Genomic DNA, 19,961 nt, shown 5'->3' with positions numbered 1-19,961 from the left:
CTGTCAATTTTTTCCCCATATTTCTGCAACCAGGATCGGCTCAAAGAGCCCGAGGCTGGTTATGCTTAGGAGGGGGGACCCCACGCAATTTTTTTTTAAGATTTTACAGTGTTTAATTAAAAAAAAAAAAAAATGAACCCCAGCACGGATCACACAGATCCGGCCGAGATTAATTGTAAAGAGTCGGCAGTGTTTTGCTAATCACTGCCGTAGAAAAAAAAAAAAAAAACACGAATGACATCGACATCGGAAGAAAAGAAAAACCCGAATACGACAACTTAGTAAATTAGTCGTAATAAATTCAAAAAGTTGCAGTTTTACACTTTCGATGTCAGTCGTGATTGAACTTTGACCTTTTTCCGAAAATTACGAATGTTAGTAAATTTACCCCTTAGACATTTACGTTTAGTACATTGTAACCAAGCCAAATGGTGCCTTTTTCGTGGCGGACCCGCACTTCCGGTCAGCTCCGGAACCGGAAGTGACACAATGGGAGGATACCTGGGCATTCACTATAAATATGTATCCCTAGGTATAGATCACCAGCCTTGACAAAGAGAGTTTTCTTGAAACGCATTGGATGGGAGGAGGATCTTGGCCTACTTGGACAGCTACCTGCACGGCTGGGGAAAGGAATTACCTTCTTGAATTATTTTTTCAAGTTTTTTTTGGTACCGGGCCATGTGATCTGGATTTTGGATGGTCCTACAGGTTTCCCTGTCTGGCAGTTCCTTCCTCGTGGTCAATACACCTTCTGTATGTAAATTTTCTACCTGTTTTTATCCAATAAATCCCTTTTTTAATATGTGTGGCCTAATAAGAATGCTGATTGGATAAAAGATATCTTGATGTGCAGACTGAACACGCCTCTTCCAGTGAGTACCGGTACGCAGCACAGCTTAAAAAGATACCTTTATGTGTTTATTTCTATGTCTTTCATTGTAAGTTAGGTACGCTTAAAATCCCAGCATCAGTTTTTAAAAGAAACCATTACATGCTTATAGCCTCACTCACTTATTGCAAGTGAGGTACAATTAGCCTATCTGAGACCCTTTCCTAACTGCTATCAAAAAAATGTTGATTTTATTTTATTAAGGCTTCCCAAAACCCCAAAATTTTTAATTTTGTGTTTTCATACCACTACGCTGTATGATCTTATCATTCCTGGAGGAAAAACATCCTTCCCTCAGAAACCAGAAATCCATTGAAAAGTATCCATTTTTCCATGTCTAAAAAACCATAATATCCCAGCTGAATCATCAGCTTCACTCCCTGTCCTCATTCCAGCGCCAACTCCCTGCACCCACAACTTTATTCTATCTTTTACTCCTTTGGATTATACTTGGGATTAATCCAGTGGTGCAAGGGAGAGGCAGCAGGTCATTTCAATTATCAGGAGCGCCTTCGCCATTCTACCAAATTTTTGTTCGATACCAACCTTATTCTGAGCCATTTGGACCCTCAGAACAGGAGATATTAAGCTTTAAGCCCATTTTTGTGTTTGTTTATGCTGTTAGGGGACTTGTACGCTCAAATTGAAAACACTGGATTTTCCACAGCCTCCCGCTACCCACATCACCCATCATTGTGTTATGCCGAGCATAACACAATGATGCCCGGTCGGATCAGTGAGATACATGCAGGGCTTCATTGTGTACAGTATGAAAAGAGTTAAACCAGTTAAAAATGTGAAAATAAATGCATAGGGTCCCCCCTCCTAAGCATAACCAGCCTCAGGCACAGGGGTTCCCCCATATTTTTACAACTAGCACCGGGCTTTTCGTTTGATACTGTTTCTAAAAATACGGGGCACAAAAGATGTAAGGGTTCTCTGTATTTTTAAAACCAGTGTCGGGCTCCACTAGACAGAGAGATAATGCCACAGCCAGGGGATACTTTTATACTGGGCCCTGTTGCCATGGCATTACCGCCCAAACTAGTCACACCTGGCTGGGGTTCCCTGGAGGAGTGGAGACCCTTTAAATCAAGTGGTCCCCCCCTCCAGGCACCCAAGGACCAGGGGTGAAGCTTCAGGCTGTCCTCTCCATCCCTAGCCTTTGTTTGTGTAAAATAAAGAATATTGTTTTTTGTCAGAGAACTACAAGTTCCGGAAAGCCTCCCCCGCAAGTTGGTACTCTGAGAACCACAAGAAACAGCATGTGGTGAAATAATGGGCCCGCTGGTACCGGTAGTTCTACAACAAAAAATACCCAAATAAAAACAAAACACACACACCTTGAAAGTATAATTTTATTCAAACACACATGCACGCTTATACATACTTACCTACATCCCACGCTAAGAATCACGACCCCTTGTCCGTTAGAGTCCACGGGGTACCTGTAAGGAATAAAATTATACTTACGAACCATCCAGTGAAGCTCGGCCCTCTTTGGTCCCCTTTTCCCGAATTTCTGGACCCCCCATGACTGCTGTCACTGGAGATCCCGCCAGCTAATTAGGGAGTGCCACATCCTGGCACTTTCCTGATTGGCTGTGTGCTCCTGCCCCGTAAATCAGGCAGAGCGCTCCAGCTAGAAAAGAGCTTAGCGCAGCTCCATTCTAGCCTGTTATGGGAACATTGTGGTCTGCGGCTATCCCCAAAGTTAATTGGGGTCACCCACTAGAGTGACCCCAATTAACCTCACGGTTAGCCACAGACAGCAAAGTTCCCATCATAGGCCAGAATAGAGCTGTGCTAAGCTCAACATGGAACCCCTTTAGTGGCGTGTTTCGGGCTTTCGTTATGTTTTTTCTTTACAAGCCCGTGGATTACTTCTGGATTGAAGAGGACCGATTATCACTGGATAGTAGGTGAGTATATTGGAATTTTGGATTTACAGGTAAATGTTTGGATTCTACATGGAGAAGGGGACGTGATTGCCCGGTGTGGGATGTAGGTAAGTATGTATGAGTGTGTAAGTGTGTTTTAATAAAATTGTACTGTCACGATGTGTGTCTTGCTTTTATTTGGGTATTTCTTTTGTTGTAGTGCTACAGGTATCAGCGGGCCCGTTATTTCCATGCATACTGGTACTTGTGGTCCTCCAAGTACCATAAAACAGGGAAGTATTGCTGGGACTTGTAGTTCTAAAACAAAATACAATATTCTTTTTTTACACACAAAAAGGCTATCAGCTCCCCATCTGCCGCACAGGGATGGGGGTACAGCCTCGGGCTTCACCCCTGGCCCTTGGGTGCCTTGATTTAAGGGGACCCCACTCCCCCAGGGTACCCATCCAGAGGAGACTATTTGGGGAGTAATTACACGACCGCAGTTACCTACATAAATGTGTCCCCCGGCTGTGGCATTATCTTCTTGGCTAGTGGAGCACAGTGCTGGTTTTAAAAATACGGGGACCCCTATATCTTTTGTCCCCCATATTTTTGTAATCAGGGCCAGCCCATTAGCCCGGTGTTGGTTGTCTAAATACAGGGGGCCCCAGACAATTCCCCCCCCGGTATTTAAACTATCAGGACCGGCCCAAAAAGCCCGAGGCTGGTAATGCTTAGGAGGGGGACCACACGCACATTTTTTTGACATTTTTAACTATTTCTGACCCTTTTCCACAGAGAAGCATGCACGGATCTCACTGATCCGTGCATGACTATCTCAACATGCCAGCAAAAAAGCAGGTCTATTTGAAAACAGCTTTTTTTATGAATTCTAGGCTTTCTCGGCAGTGTTTGACTATTGTCAGCAGTGATTGAGAATACAAATTCTTCGTAAATTACCGAGCTGTATAAAGTTCAACACAGATTCTCTAATGCCGACGATCTACAGTACTTTGTTGCTCAAACAGTTATTTGCATTAGAGTTGTCACAATCCGGGTACTTGAACGCCATTACTTGCCTTTTAGATGTCTCCTGAGGCTGGCTCAGCGTTCCAGGGCCAGATTTCATCTGTAATACTGATTCTACATCCCTCTTCTGTCACTCTGAGACGCTGTCACAGCGGCGCCATGTTTGCCTTCTGAATGGCGTCTCCCGTCCTTTGTGGCCTCCGCCGCCGTTCCTGTGTTCCAGTATACAGGTTATCAGAGTGGCGCCTCATGCCAGCCGCGGCCTCCGCTGTCGTCCACGTGGTTCTAGTGTGCAGTCATCAGTCTGGCATCTCCTGTCCTCTGCGGCCGGCGCAGCCATTACTGCTAAGATTCCACATGGATTACCAAACCAATTTTCCCTCCAAGTACCAACATGGGCGCAGCCATGTTGGATTCTGTCACATGTTCAATTTCCACCAATCCGCTGCTCCACTGAAATCTGCATAATTGCCTAGCCAATCTCTTCCTTGCTGCAGGTATAAGTATCCTGTGCCTGAGCGAGGAAGGCGTCAGTGCTTTGGTTGTCAAACCTAGTTCCAGTCTGTCTCTCTCCTGTGGTTGTTTTCCAGGTTCCAGCTCCTGTCTCCAAGCTTCCACTAAAGAGACCCGCTCTAGTCTACCACCTGCAGTGCAGCCTGACTCTCCAGTCCTCTGCGATTCCTCCATTTCCAGTTACAGATTCACCTGCTTCCAGCACTCAGCTTCCAGTAGAGATCAGCTCCTCTTAAAGTGCCGGTACCATTTCTGCAGATTTCCATTAACCACCGGTACTATTATTTCACCGCTCTCAAGCTCCATATATCATTTGTATATCATCGCTACCAAGCTTCATATATCATTTGTATATCATCACTCTCAAGCTTCATATATCATTTGGCTGGTTCCATACAGCACCAACTCCGTGTCTACATCTGACTGGTTCCAACCAGTACCCACAGCAGCCACTTCATCTACAGCAGTCCAGCTTTCCGTGGAACATCAGCTGGTATGATCCTGGGCTATTCCCACTACTACAGTCGGGCCTGGTAAGGACTTTCCATCTAGAGGACAATAAGAACTGTACCCATATTACCAGAGTCCTGTGGAAATTGCCATCCTGTAGTACCCAGGAACTGTGTTATATTACTGCTGATTTTACGCTTTTCTTTTATTACTGCTGTGTTGCATGGAGTTTGTCAAATAAACATCGATTACTTTTATCTTGGTTGTCGTGGTCACTCCTTCGGGCAATCTTCCTACGTGTAACTTACATGTCCAGGGGTCTGATACAACCTCCCAGGTTTCACTACACCTCAGCCCCTACAACTGAGGCTGCCTCCCGTCAGCTCAGGCCCTCAGTTGTGACAAGAATACACTAATTTATATTGACTGGTACTGTATGTCTACTGGTGCTCATTACCGCTGTGTATTTTAGATAGCGGAATGAGTCGATCCTGCAGATTTACTCTGATTTATGTGAAACCTGTGTGCACCCTTCCATTGAATGAATTACACAGAAAAAAAAATGAATAAAGTGAATGTCAGGGGGAAAATATATATATATATAGATTGGCACTTTGGTTATCGAACCCGGGACTCTCAGTGTGGTATGCGGGAGACTTCACCACTTGCTCAACCACCTTGCTGCATGGAAGTTAAACAATTTCATGTATAAAAGTAATGCAAGCAGTGATTCCTTCCCATTGGGGTTTGTTTATGCTGTTAGTGGACTCGGACACTCATATTTCAAACCACGGTATTTAGTGCACTGTACATACTTTAAAGTCAATGAGCTACATTATTCCTTTCACACATTAGTCACGTCTGCATATACAAGTGTTTTAACACATTCGTTAATGTCTGTATAAACAATTTTTTTTATTTTAACACTCTCCTTCTGACCATTGGTCACCATCTGTGTGTACACTATGCAGTACAGGACTGTATATTAACTTTACAGTTGTCACTGACCTTTTACCAGAGCTTTTACTGTAGATCAATCCACCGCTATTCAAACTAAAGTTCTGGATTAGTGGAGCATTAGCCAACCAGTGGTGGAGATGTGTATTGCATGCTCGTGCCTCAATGCGCCAGTCCGTGATTAAACTCATCAACCTAAGCTATCGCCTAAGCATGACTAAACCTCCGTCTAGGCGCAGAAATAGGCAAGATAGCAGAGGACCAATCTCTACTTTCACCATTGCACACTCATGTCCACTGTCACCAATGTACGAGGGGCACTCCATGCATTTGTAGATATTAATAAATAAATATACCACAACAATACATAGGACAAATATATGAGTACAAATAAGACATTGCGCAGTGAATATGAAAAGGGAAAGTGATCTTTTGGTGGGGTGCCACATATTTTCCTGACTGTCCCCTCCAAAACTGCCTCATTTAGAGGTCCATTTATTAACATTATTTTTACTAAAATCACGTGGAAAGGGCTGTTTTCTGTTTTCATACCCATTTCACAATATTTTATTATCACCTGAATGTATTAAGGGGTATTTATAGCAGTTTTCATGAAAAACTACTCCAAATCCTTTAATTTACTTTTTTCAGTAACCCACATCGCATTCTCTATACTTGCGAATTTACTAAAAAAAAAAAAGAGAAAAAATACTGCAGTGTGCCCAGTGATAAATTTGTCAGCTCAGGCTGGTGAGATCACAGGGAAGCACAGTGATAGGCAGTCATTTGCCCAGCTTTTTCTGCCCCTGTTGGTGGGGGCAACACATGCGCAGCAGAACATCGGGGTATTTTTATTAAAAATACCCCGATGATGCTGTGGAGTGTCAACACAGGGACAGAGCTTGCTCGCAAGCTGTCCCTGCATGTGATAATTGAAACATCCCTGCAATGTAATCATTTGTCGCAATGCAAGTTTGGGTGATTTTATCACATGACATCTGCATCCAAAGATGTGGATGGTGATAAATAGGCCCCTTAGTTCTCCCTAACCACACTCCCTGCAGCTTCGGGTCCAGCCGCTCCACTGACCATGCTCCGTGCAGCTCTGGGACCCGCTGGCACCCCCTGGAGGTTTCTGCACCTGGAGCTCGTGCTCCACTGGAACCGCCCTCCCTATGCCTCTGTGCACAGCACACTCTGGTCTCACTGTACCACCAACAGCACTCAGTGTTCTCCACAGAGACACCCTCACTGTCTTCTTACAGCATTCACTTTATCCTTCACTGTCTACCATGTGTCACTCTTGTCCCTTTCAAAGTTCACCTCACAGTCCTCCTCTTTCCTCTACTATCCACTTCACAGCACCCCCCTTCCCCAGCCCCTTCTAACAAGCACCCCACAGCACCCCAGCCCCTCAAAACCACCTCACCACTCCCACCAGAGCCTTCACTGTCCTTCCCAAGCACTGCCCACCTTTAATAACTACATTACAGCCCCCCCCTGCCCCTCCAATGCACACCACCTGGCACTCACCCTCCTTCAATACCCACATCAAAGCACCCCTCCCCCCTTTTCTGTCCAGCTATCCAAGAACTCCCCATTCATTATCCACCCCACACAGCACCCCCCTACAATGTCCATCTCACATCACTCCCAAACCCATTCAATGTCCACCTCACAGCATCTCCCTTCAATGCACTCCCCCTTCAACAACCATCACACATCAACCCCCTACTCAGGCCCCCTCAATGTCCACCCCACAGCAGTCTCTCTCTCCCCACCCAGTCCACAGCAATCTCCCTTTTTCCTCCAATAACTACCCCTCAGCAGCACAAACTTACCTGCTCTACTTTTTCCTAGTCTCTTGTGAATGCTCAGCTCTTCTTGTCTGATGATGGTAAGCTCCCCAGCAGTGGCACACAGCAGCCCGATGCACATGTGTAGTCACACCTGACTGTCAGTGAGAGAGGAGCTCAGGGAGGCGGAGCTGCCCGGCCAGCTACTCTTACTGTGTTCTAGTGCAGAGCGGTCAGGCAGGGAGCATCCTCTCTACCTACCTCCTTTCTGCCTCCCACTGCTGGCCATGTACAAGCAGAGTGTGGCTGCAGGTGTCCCAGGAGCTCAGATGGCAGATGGCCCCATGCCCCCCATCCCAGCCCACCACTGGCTGCATCCCACCTATAAAAGTAGACGCCAGTACTTTAATTGATCTGACTTAATAATATGTTCATTCATTGACCACAAGAAGTCAATAATATACAGCCAACAGAATGGTTACCCAAACTGCAGCCAGACACACGACAGAAATGTATTTTAAGGCTCCTTTTGATTAATTTATGTCTATATTCTGCAAAGAGCAACTTCATGTCCCTTACTAAAGGGTTTTTAATTTTTACCTATTGCTCTCCTTCAGGAAGAGAAGAAGAATCCATATGGATGAATGAAATTGAAACCCAATGGATTTAGGCAAGTTATTTATTTCAAATGAAAGAAATCAACAGTAATGGGCAGGGCTGGTGCTAGGGTGTTCAGCACCCCCCTGCAAACTATAAATTTGCACCCTCCCATATTCCTTTGGCGCGTTCCGGGAAAAGGGGTGTGGTCTCACAAGTAAGGGGCATAGCCACACAATAGTACCCCCATTTAAAATTACGCCACAATGTAGCACAATCTTATTCATCTTATATGTAATGCCCCACCCATAGTAGTAGCGTCCTTCAGTGCCATAACTAGGTATTTTAGGCTGTGTGCAAGAAACGGCATTGGCGCCTCCCCTACACAAGACAGGAGCAGTGCGCCCTGCTGGCGTGCTAAAAATATATAGGGATGTGGCTTCATGGGGAAGGGGCGTGGCCACAAAATAATGCTAATTAATACTACGGTGCACAGTAATCTCCTCTTCATTATTCAAATTACGCTGCACAGTAGCGCCACTACACCAGGTATAGCCCATATTTACACATTACGGCAGACAGTGTCACCTTTTTACACATGACGGCAGACAGCGTGCCCATTTTTACACATGACGGCAGACAGCGTGCCCCTTTTTACACATTAGAAAAGACAGCGTCACCTTATTACACATTACAAAAGACAGTGTCCCCTGTTTTAAACATTACAGCAGACAGTGTCCCCCTTATTACACATTACGGCAGACAGCGTCCCCTTATTACACATTACGGCAGACAGTATCCCCCGTTTTACACAATACAGCAGACAGTGTCCCCTTATTACACATTACAGCAGACAACGTCCCCCGTTTTACACATTACAGCAGACAGCGTCACCCTTATTACACTTTACGGCAGACAGCGTCTGCTTATTACACATTACGGCAGACAGCGTCCCCCGTTTTACACATTACAGCAGACAGTGTCCCCCTTATTACACATTACAGCAGACAGCGTCCCCCTTATTACACATTAGAGCAGACAGCGTCCCCTTATTACACATTACGGCAGACAGCGTCCCCGGTTTTACACATTACAGCAGACAGCATCCCATTATTACACATTACAGCATACAGCGTCCCCCTAATTACACATTACGGTAGACAGCGTCACCTTTTTGTAACACATTACGGCAGACAGCATCGCCTTTTTGTACACATTACGGCAGCCAGCGTCCCCCTTTTTACACATTGTGGCAGACACACGAGAGAGAGAGAGAGAAAGAAGAGAGATAGATATATACTTACCATCTCTCACGCAGGCAGTCAGGCTCCTCGTGCTGGCAGAGATCCCGGGCAGCCGAAGGTGAGAAGGAGGAGGAGGGAGGGGGACTGGAGCCGCAGCAGCGCTATATAATTGGTAGAGGCACCGCTGCAGCACTCCCCTCTCCTTCTGCATTGGCTGCCCGCTGCTGAGAATGCTGGGATGAGGGAACTGCATCCCAGCATTCACAGCAGCGCCAGCCAGCCAATACAGAAGGAGAGAGGACTGCTGCAGCGGCACCGCTACCAATGACATTGCGCTGCTGCGGCTCCAGTCCCCCTCCCTCCTCCTTCTTCAAGTTCTCTGCCTCTGGCGTGGCTGCTGCTCTCCCTCCAGCACAGCGCACAACAGACGACATGTAATGAGTCAATTTGACTCATTACATGCCGCTGACCGTGAGTCCTCAGGGTAACTGCGCTGTATGCCAGGCACACCAGGCATATAGGTAGTTACGGCGCTGGCGTCCTTATACGTAATGCCCCCCAGTAGTAGTAGCATCCTTATACATAATGCCCCCCCAGTAGTAGTAGCATCCTTATACATAATGCCCCCCCAGTAGTAGTAGCATCCTTATACATAATGCCCCCCAGTAGTAGTAGCATCCTTATACATAATGCCCCCAGTAGTAGTAGCATCCTTATACATAATTCCCCCCAGTAGTAGTAGCATCCTTATACATAATTCCCCCCAGTAGTAGTTGCATCCTTATACATAATGCCCCCCAGTAGTAGTAGCATCCTTATACATAATGCCCCCGCAGTAGTAGCAGCATCCTTATACATAATGCCCCCCAGTAGTAGAAGCATCCTTATACATAATGCCCCCAGTAGTAGTAGCATCCTTATACATAATTCCCCCGAGTAGTAGTTGCATCCTTATACATAATGCCCCCCAGTAGTAGTAGCATCCTTATACATAATGCCCCCCAGTAGTAGTAGTATCCTTATACATAATGCCCCCCCAGTAGTAGTAGCATCCTTATACATAATGTCCCCCCCAGTAGTAGTAGCATCCTTATACATAATGCCCCCCCAGAAGTAGTAGTGTCCTTATACAAAATGCCCCCCAGTAATAGTAGCATCCTTATACATAATGCCCCCCCTAGTAGTAGTAGCGTCCTTACATGTAATGCCACCCATGTAGTAGTAGCGTCCCTACATGTAATGTCCCCCAGTAGTAGTGTCGTTATACGTAATGTCCCCCCCAGAAGTAGTAGCGTACTTACATGTAATGCCCCCCCCAGTAGTAGCGTCCATAAAGCGCACACACACACACACACACTCACACACACACACACACACACACACACACACACACACACTTTACAAGTATATACACACACACACATTTCTCTCTCACCCTCCACTTACCTATGCCACTCAGTACAGCAGCCTGGTCCATGTAGCTCCGCCCCCTTATGTCCTGTTTAGCTCCACCCATTCTGGTCCGTGAAAGTTCTCCCATCTCCTCTGATGTGCCCAGCCGCTGTCACACAGGTGAGGGGAGGGGGGGGAGTGCGCTTTTCATGCTGCCAGTGCCGCACAGCAGCTGGCAGCAGCAGCAGCAGGGGGCACAGGATGGCGCAGCAGGGAAGGGATGCAGAGCAGGGGAAGAGCCTCTCCCTCCCAGCGCCTCCCTGCACTGCATTCCTTCGCTGAGCGGGTAACTCCGGGCAATGGGTTTAGTAATATTAGCTAAGTCTGGTGAAATACATATAACAGGAGACCATAGAGGTCATTCAGATCTGATCACTGGGCTGCATTTTTTGCTGTCCTGCGATCAGATTGTTGCTGCCTACAGGGGGAGTGTATTATTGCTGTGCATGTGTGATGCTATGTGTGCGCAGAGCTGCTAAAATACTGTGTGTGCAATCTGTGCGCAGCCCAGGACTTACTCTTCCAGTGCAATTGAATCTTGCTTATTGGGGCCGGAGTTGACGTCAGACACCCACCCTGAAAATGCTTGGGAACGCCCGCATTTTCCAGAACACTCCCAGAAAATGGTCACTTACCACCCACAAATGGCTCCCTCCTGTCAATCACCTTGCGAACGCCCATGCAAATGGATTTTTCGTACCATCCCGTCGCTGACTGACAATCTCTGTTGTTGTTGTCAGACACACATTGTGGTGCATACACATGCGCAAAATAGGACCTGATCGCACAGAAGCGATCAGATCTGAATTCCCCCCAATGGCATGAGCTGTACAACAGATATTTCTTTCATCCCAGGATAAATGAGGCCCAGTGTAAAGCATTTGGAATAGTACACTGAGTACTGACACTGGGTTTACTCTTGATAGATGTTTTGGAAAATACGTTTTCTCACCTGTTTCCTTCTAGACATTTAATATATTCCATTATGTGAGACCAATCAAACGCTCCGGTACGTGTGTTAATCCATTTGTTTAGCTCCATAATACATTGCTCAGAGACCTTCAGCACAAGGATCTGATTGAAATATCCACTGGCTGTATAGAGAAGATGAATAAAGGATCCAATACTGATGTCAATCAAAAGGTCTCCCTTAATGTGACCTGCAGGGAAAGATCCCAGTGATTACAGAGTGTAATATAATATGTAGCATCTACAGTACTCTACTATACATCATTCTGTAATGTCCTGTTACAGGTAGAGATGTGCGGGTTCGGATTTACTCTTTTATTTTGCCAAATTTATTGCAATTTTGGATTTATCCAGATTTATCTTATTGGTTATCCAAAACAAGTGAGAACCCGCACATCCCTAGATACAGGTAAGCCACTTCCTCACAACACCCCTGTTGCTGCTTCACTGTAATGTATGAGGTATGTAAGTACTTCTCTGATCAGCATTTCCAGTAACTGGAGCCACTTTTCCTGCATATACACACAGACATTTATACCCCTTTTACACTCGCAGAAAAATCCCGGGATATTGCACGTGAACGCGCATCATCCCGGGATTCTTCTCAGTGTAAATGGGTACAGGGACAATTTCCCGGGACGAGCATCCCGGGATTTCATCCCAGGTCAAAAGCAGGGTTGGTCCCGGGACCGTCCCGGGAAGCTGGGTAGTGTGAAAGGGTCCGTCCCGGGATTCACTATCCCGGGACTGTTAAAAGGACTCGGATTGGAGCTTTCTTGGGCTCAGAAAAGCTGATGTCATCTTTTCTGAGCCCAAGGCCATTTCTAATGACATACTAATGCATTTGCAGGGATATCCCGGGATCAGTGTAAATGGGGCTGTCCCGGGTCGATCCCAGGTCTTAATGCAGTGTGAAAGGGGTCAGTCCCGGGAATGCATCCCGGGATGCATCCCGGGATGCATCCCGGGAAGCATCCCGGGAGTGACCCGGGAGTGCGAGTGTAAAAGTGGTATTACACACCTCAGAAGTGTCATAATGTGCCATAATGTAAACTCATAGGAAACATACACTCTTAGATATCACTGATGCCTGGTGTGTGTGAGTTACCAGTTCCCTCTGCTAGTTTCTATTACAATGCAATGCCCCTAGCACGTACCAGGAGAGTGTGCTGATTAATATGTTATGTAACACTTGTATATCTGTGTGCAAATGAGTCTGTATGTGAAGCACAGCAGAACTTGGAATGGAAACAAAGTGTTGCTGCTGCATTGTAGCACTTCAAAAACAGATTTAGAAACTCATTACCTGGGCACAGGCTTGTCTGAGGGTACTGGCAGAGGCCTGGGCTAGCTGGTGAGAAGGATGAATACACCTGTCCATAGTGTATACATAGTGTTCCTCATTCATTTTTTTAGAGGTGCATGGCCAAACCTCCCGGATTTGGCCACACCCCCTGTATCTTCCAGGCCCCACATATGTGTTGCCAGCCCTTCCTATCTCAGCTCTACTTTAGGTAGGAAGATATTGAGCATTGTTTTTCATTCTCTAATAAGGACCATGCAGCATAAGGGGGACTAAAACTGTACACCCTGCACCCGTTTCTTTACCAAACCCAGCAAACTCTCCTCCTAGGCCTTCTTTCCCACACTCGCTGTTTACCCCATCTGTGTCACCCTTGTCTATCTGCCCCTCCCATTTAGAATGTAAGCTCTCATGAGCAGGGCCCTCTACCCTCATGTGATTTTCTTTCTGTTACTTAAACTATCTTCTACTCCGTATTCCCTGGTGATGGTACAGTCCCACATCCTGCTCTGGTAGCATCATGGTGGCCCTGTTTCTGCCACTGCCCTGACTTTGAGCTCTGAGGGGGAACTGAGATGGTGTGACCAGAAATTACATCTGACAAGGGAACCAGCTGGTGAGTTACAGTAGCTTGCACATGGTCTGTTGGCTACACATAGGTGAGGAGATCCTGCATCATGTCTTGGGGTCTGGTGCTGTGCAGCCGGGGATCCTGTGACCCTGGAGTAAGACCTGGGGTTATCATCGCTGTCAGGGATCCTCCCACCCTACTGTAAGTCACCTCTGTTTGCAGTGCACTCTGTCCTATATAAAGTGTGGTAGAGAGGAGGAATGATATTAGTTTTATGTCAGAAAGGGGGGGGGGGGGGGGCAGGTGTTCCAAATTTCTGCCTTTCCCTGGGTGACAAAAATCCTAGTTTTGGCCCTGGTCAACCCTTCATACTTTTTAGTTGGTCTTCTCTGAGGCCATTTCAAGTGCTCAATTTGCCCTTCTAGTCCTTGTCATCTGACAGTGTGATTACACAGGGTTCTTCCATCCTCACTCAATACACTGTAACTACAGTATGTAAGTGGGCAGATCTAATGATATAATGCATAGAGATGGAGCCTCGCTCATATATCCGTCTCTGGCGTATGGCATTACTGGTGAGTGTAATACTAGTGATCATCCACCAGATTTGGCTTTTAAAAATCACTTTTGCGCATGCATGAGGTGTCCAATAAAATACTATAGTGTAAGAATCACCATTGTCCTTGCGAGAGGTCTCCATTGAAATACACTATAGCGCAAGAACTACTTTACTGTACAGTACTGTATGTTATATAGACATGTCAGTGACAGATATAATGATGTAATACATATTCCTAACACTCAATGACAATCAGTATGTACTGTACACAGTCATGTTCCGTCATCAAAGAAAGAGTCATAGACATTGCATTTAGCAAATTAAAAAAGTAATTCTTCACTTTAACAACTGCATAGAAAGATATAATCTTAGATCCATCATAAAGTATAATTATTACAATTTATTTATATAGTCCGAGCATTTTATACAGCGCTGTACAGAGAATATATTTGTCATGCACATCAGTCCCTGCTCCATTAGAGAATACAGTGTAAATTCCCCAACACACAATCATGTACATGCAATCACTCACACTAAGGTAAGTTGGTCAGTATACTATATATACTGTCAGTATAATATACATACCCTCGCTGAATACACGGTGTAAACATTCCATTGGAAATTGAATTGTATCGTCACCAAAGGCCATGTCTGGTTTACTAGAAAAATATGTTTCCAGTTGTTCTCTAGAATCAATGCCGTGTACAGGATAGAATTTATGGGCGCTGGAATCCATCTTGTATTACTGTGTCACAGGCTGTCTGATGCTCACGTCTATTAATTTACTGGCTCAGGAATTCTGTTTATATTCACCAGGATCCAGTTATATATATTTATCAGTAACCAGGATATCAGTGTTATCACATGATGGTTTATCAGCCTCAGGATCTGACATGGGAATACAGGTGACAGTGTGATCATCTCCTAAAGCAAAATAAATCATTATACTAATTATTTTTAAAAAAAGAATTGTGGATAGAAACAAAATGCGTTTTGAGAGGTAAAAGCTGCCCACAACCAGTGGTTTTAAGGTAACACCAACACCTTAGATATTAACCACACTAGAAAATTCAACCACTGTATATATAGGCGCTACAATACCATAGAGAAGGTTTTCTATTGTTCTCTTATGGATCACCCAGTTATTGCCAATAATTTTCAGGAATGTCCCTTTAAAAAAACACAAACATGCAATAGTGCAGATGGTATGAACTTATTAAAATCTCGGAAATGGAGGGATGACTTAGACTCCTACCAGATAAGAGGGTCTACATAAAGTAGACAAATACACAATGGGATGGAGCGGTCAATGCCAGTCACGCAATCCTCCTTTTGTCCCCCATATTCCTCCAAATTAAAAGATGGGAAAAGAACTCCACATAGTGTTACACTGTATTTATTTACATAAAATTATTAAAACAATTAAAAGTCAAACATTGGGTTATAAATCGACTCTCACTGAGGATCTAGGTCTACAAGTAAAAGTAGACATATATCGCATGTGTGTAATATCAACAGGCATCCCTGGATCGATGGTCACGACACCGGATATGAGTCCAGATAATTCCCCACGTGTTCCTCACCAACGCATTTTGATACCACACAAGGTATCTTTTTCAAGGTATGAGGAGCCTTGTAACAATTACCAATATTTATACCCCAACAATCAAGTGGAAATTCTTATTGGTAAAACCTAATGCCAGACATGGGATTTCTAATCCATCTAAACATTTATTTGTAAACATACAATACACTGATCCATCTTTACATTTTTTTGAGAAATCCCGCTGGTTCAGGTGACAATAATTGCAGCACATCATATCCGATCTAGTAAGTTGTGGCTCTGCTTTGTGTTTCAAACCCTGTAACTTCCGGTCACGTGGGTGTTAGGCGCCATGGTCCGGGTCTTCCTCCCAACCAGGCGCCTAGCAACTAGGGACGCCGAGCGCGCTGAGCCGCCGGGTCCCTAGCAATGCTAGGACGCCGTGCGCACTGAGCCGCTGGCTCCCTAGCAACGCTAGGACGCAGGGCGCGCCGAGCCGCCGGGACCCTAGCAACAGGGACGCCACGGGCGGACCGCGTTCCCCATTGCAGGGGTGATTAATTAAACTGTGCACACATGTTTCTGGTCGTGCAGCAGGACAGCTGCACGACATTCATTGTAATCAGGTTCTGGACTCTGATTGGAGGATTCCCTGCTAAATGCCTCCTCAGTGCCTCACACAGACGCCGGTGATAGATTCCTGCATGCTGCTCATGTTTGGTGAAAGTCTGTTCCTGGTCTGCTGTGCCCGGTCGTTCCAGTCCTCTGAGTTCCTGAGTCTTGGTGTTTGTCATCTCGTCCCAAGGAGTTCTCCTGGTCCTCATTTACCTGTGACCGTCTATTGAAGATCTCATTTGGTTTCGTGAGTGGCAGCTCTGCCGCGAACTGCAACCTAGGCCGCTTCATTTTGTTTGCTGTTTTGGAGCATTTGCGGAGGTATCCGCTTCCACAGTCCTCTCCGGTACTCGGCGGTGCCGTGTAGGAGAGTGGACAAGTGGAGTATTTTGGTTGTCCTTTTCCCTGGCGGTAATCCGCGCATACTTTAGTTTTAGGTTTGTTAGTAGCCCCTGGCCTTGTTGTTTAGTTAGAGGGCCCCTTGTTATCTCCCTGTCTCGGTTCACTCTTTGTCTCTCATTAATACCTGAGGGGGCATCGGAGTTGGGCAGACGTAATCCGCCCTTCAAACGCGGCTGCCATGGGCTCAAGAAACCATAGCCTCGCAAGAGTGTACTGACAGCACGGGCGAGACAACGGAGATAGGGTGCCAGGGGCTATTCCCATTCCTTTCCCCTTTCCCTGCATTTCGTTCTGGTATTCAGGTCCCTTCATATAAGATCACCCCAGACCTGAGTGCTAGAATCATAACATTATCACTGGCCCAAAAACTTTAAAAAAAAAAAGGGTTTGCATTTTTACCATTCTGTTTTGGTGAGAGTAAAAAACCGGCTTCATGAAACCAGGCAGGGTTATGACCAAATCCCAGTCAGCTTTTAGTTAACTAAATTCAAAAACTTACTCAGATGGTTCAGGATCTTTCTCTTCGGGTGAGATCGCAGGAAGATCTTTTGCGAGCCTCCCCGAGGGTGGTCCCAGAACCAAAGATGCATTTACCCAACCGTTTTTCGGTTAACCGAAAATATTTTTTTATTTTAAAGAAGCTTGTAAGCTATATTTTCGTTTAAGGCCTAGTTCCTCTAGTACTGAATCTCAGCGGGTTGGGATTATAATGTCTTTACTCCAGGGGGATCCTCAGACCTGGGCGTTTGGGTTAAAAGCTGAAGATCCTGCGTTGTTATCTGTAGATGCCTTTTTGAAATCACTAGGTCTATTGTATGATGACCCAGATAGAGAGGTGTCAGCTGAGAGTCACCTGCGTGCTCTCAAACAAGGTAAAAATCCAGCAGAAGTGTATTGTACCGAATTTCGCCTTTGGTTGAACGACTGTGGCTGGAATGATCCGGCCCTACGCAGTCAGTTTCACCTCGGTTTATCTGAACTTATTAAAGACAGTCTCCTCCAGTTCCCCGCTCCTGAGACTCTCGATAAACTCATGGAGCTTGCTATAAAAATAGATTGTCGTCTCCGAGAGTGGAGGGATGAAAGAGGAACAACTGTTAGGCCTAGTCCTTGTGTTTATACCTTTCCAGAGGACGTCGAGGAGCCCATGCAGATGGGTCTCTCCCGACTGTCTTCTGAGGAAAAAAATAGAAGACTAAGTTCCGGTCTTTGTTTGTACTGTGGTGGTAAGGGACATATTGCTCGCAACTGCCCGAACAAGTCGGGAAACGCTCTGACCAAGTGAATTGTGAGGGGGTTCACTTAGGTCTGCAGCTTATCTCCTCAAATGTCTCTCTCTTAGTCTTTGTTAAGGTTTCCTTTGGCAGCCTCAGTTCTTTGGTGTCGGCCTTTGTCGACAGTGGAGCTGTAGGAAACTTTATGGATTTAACTTGGGCTAAGGCCTTAGGCATTCCACAGATACCGTTGGATAAATGTATCACCATGCACGGGTTAGATTGGGGTCCACTTTCCAACAGGATAATTACTCACGCACACCTCCAGTATTACTTACAGTAGGAGCCTTACATTCAGAAGATATAGAATTCTATCTTACACATTGTCCGGCAGTTCCTGTAGTTTTGGGTCACCTTTGGCTGGCCTTTCATAATCCCACCATTGATTGGCGGTCCGGGGAGATTTCCCAATGGAGTCCTTTTTGTGTTAAGGAATGTATTTCGTATCCAGTCCGGGTTGCAGCAGTCATCCCAGAGCTTATTCCTGTGGAATACCCGGATTTTGCCGATGTGTTCTCCAAAGGCAATGCGGACATTCTGCCCCCCCCCATCGGTCTTACGATTGTGCAATTGAGTTAGTACCAGGTGCCACTTTGCCTAAGGGGAGATTATATGCCCTGTCCGGGTCAGAAACCACGGGCATGAATAATTACGTTCAGGAGAGCCTAAAAAAGGGTTTTATTAGACCTTCGAAATCTCCGTTGAGTGCAGGATTTTTCTTTGTTGAGAAAAAGGATGGGTCGCTTAGGCCATGTATTGATTTTAGGGCTCTGAATAAGATCTCTGTGAAAAACACCTATCCTCTGCCATTAATTTCAGTGCTTTTTGATCAGTTACGCTCCGCCGTGATCTTCTCGAAAATTGATCTTAGGGGAGCTTACAACCTCATCCGAATAAAATCTGGGGATGAGTGGAAGATGGCTTTCAGCACTCAGTCGGATCACTATGAATACCTGGTGATGCCGTTCGGTCTGTCAAATGCTCCAGCGCTTTTTCAAGACCTCATTAACGATGTTCTCCGTGACTTCCTTGGGAAGTTCGTGGTCGTTTATTTAGACAACATTTTTATATACTCGTAGTCTATGCAACAACATGTTACCCAGGTGCGTCTGGTTCTTCAGAAATTACGAGAGAATCATTTATATGCCAAGCTTGAGAAGTGTGATTTTCACATCACAGAGGTGTCTTTCTTGGGGTACATTATTTCTCCCCAGAGATTTTTCATGGAACCGAACAAACTCCAGGCCATCCTTAATTGGGCGCAACCCACTAATTTAAAAGCAATTCAGCGCTTTTTAGGGTTTGCTAATTATTATAGGCGGTTCATTCATACTTTTTCTGACCTGGTCGCTCCCATAGTAGCCTTGACTAAAAAAGGAGCGGATCCCTCCAAGTGGTCGCATGAAGCTGAGTTAGCCTTCCGGGCCTTGAAGCAGGCCTTTGTCTCGGCTCCTGTCCTCAGACATCCTAATCCGGCGCATCCCTTTATTGTAGAGGTTGATGCCTCAGAGGTTGGAGTGGGGGCTATCCTTTCTCAGGAAGATCCGGAGTCTCAGGTCTCATCCTTGTGCCTTCATGTCCAGGAAATTCTCCTCCGCTGAATCCTACTATGACAATGGTAATTGAGAATTACTGGCAGTAAAATGGGCTTTCGAGGAATGGAGACATTGGCTGGAGGGAGCTAGGCATACTATTACTGTTTTTACTGACCATAAGAACCTGCAATATATTGAATCAGCTAAACGGCTAAATACTCGGCAGGCACGTTGGGCCTTGTTTTTTACTCGTTTCAGGTTTATAATCACCTTCAGGTCTGGTTCCAAAAATACGAAAGCTGATGCCCTGTCACGTTGCTTTCTTCCGGTTCACAATAGCAATCCTGTTACTACCCCAATAGTTCCATCTTCAGTCA

The 19,961-nt window shown here is 45.7% G+C and overlaps 1 protein-coding gene across 1 annotated transcript in view; it reads right to left on the bottom strand.

Annotated features, from left to right (window-relative positions):
- The window catches only part of LOC134965371 (nicotinamide N-methyltransferase-like), a 43,487-nt gene extending 28,536 nt beyond the window's left edge, over positions 1-14,951 (bottom strand). Inside the window, exons 1-2 of the mRNA XM_063941837.1 lie at positions 14,801-14,951; positions 11,766-11,973 (exon numbers count right to left, since the gene is read on the bottom strand). Of these exons, the coding sequence (XP_063797907.1) occupies positions 11,766-11,973; positions 14,801-14,951 (359 nt within the window). The remainder of the gene's footprint in view (positions 1-11,765; positions 11,974-14,800) is intronic.
- Between the last annotated feature and the right edge of the window lie 5,010 nt (positions 14,952-19,961).

This window comes from Pseudophryne corroboree, chromosome 10 (genome assembly GCF_028390025.1).
Source record: "Pseudophryne corroboree isolate aPseCor3 chromosome 10, aPseCor3.hap2, whole genome shotgun sequence".
Classification (NCBI taxonomy): Eukaryota; Metazoa; Chordata; class Amphibia; order Anura; family Myobatrachidae; genus Pseudophryne; species Pseudophryne corroboree.
This window is presented reverse-complemented; position numbering and strand designations above follow the sequence as displayed.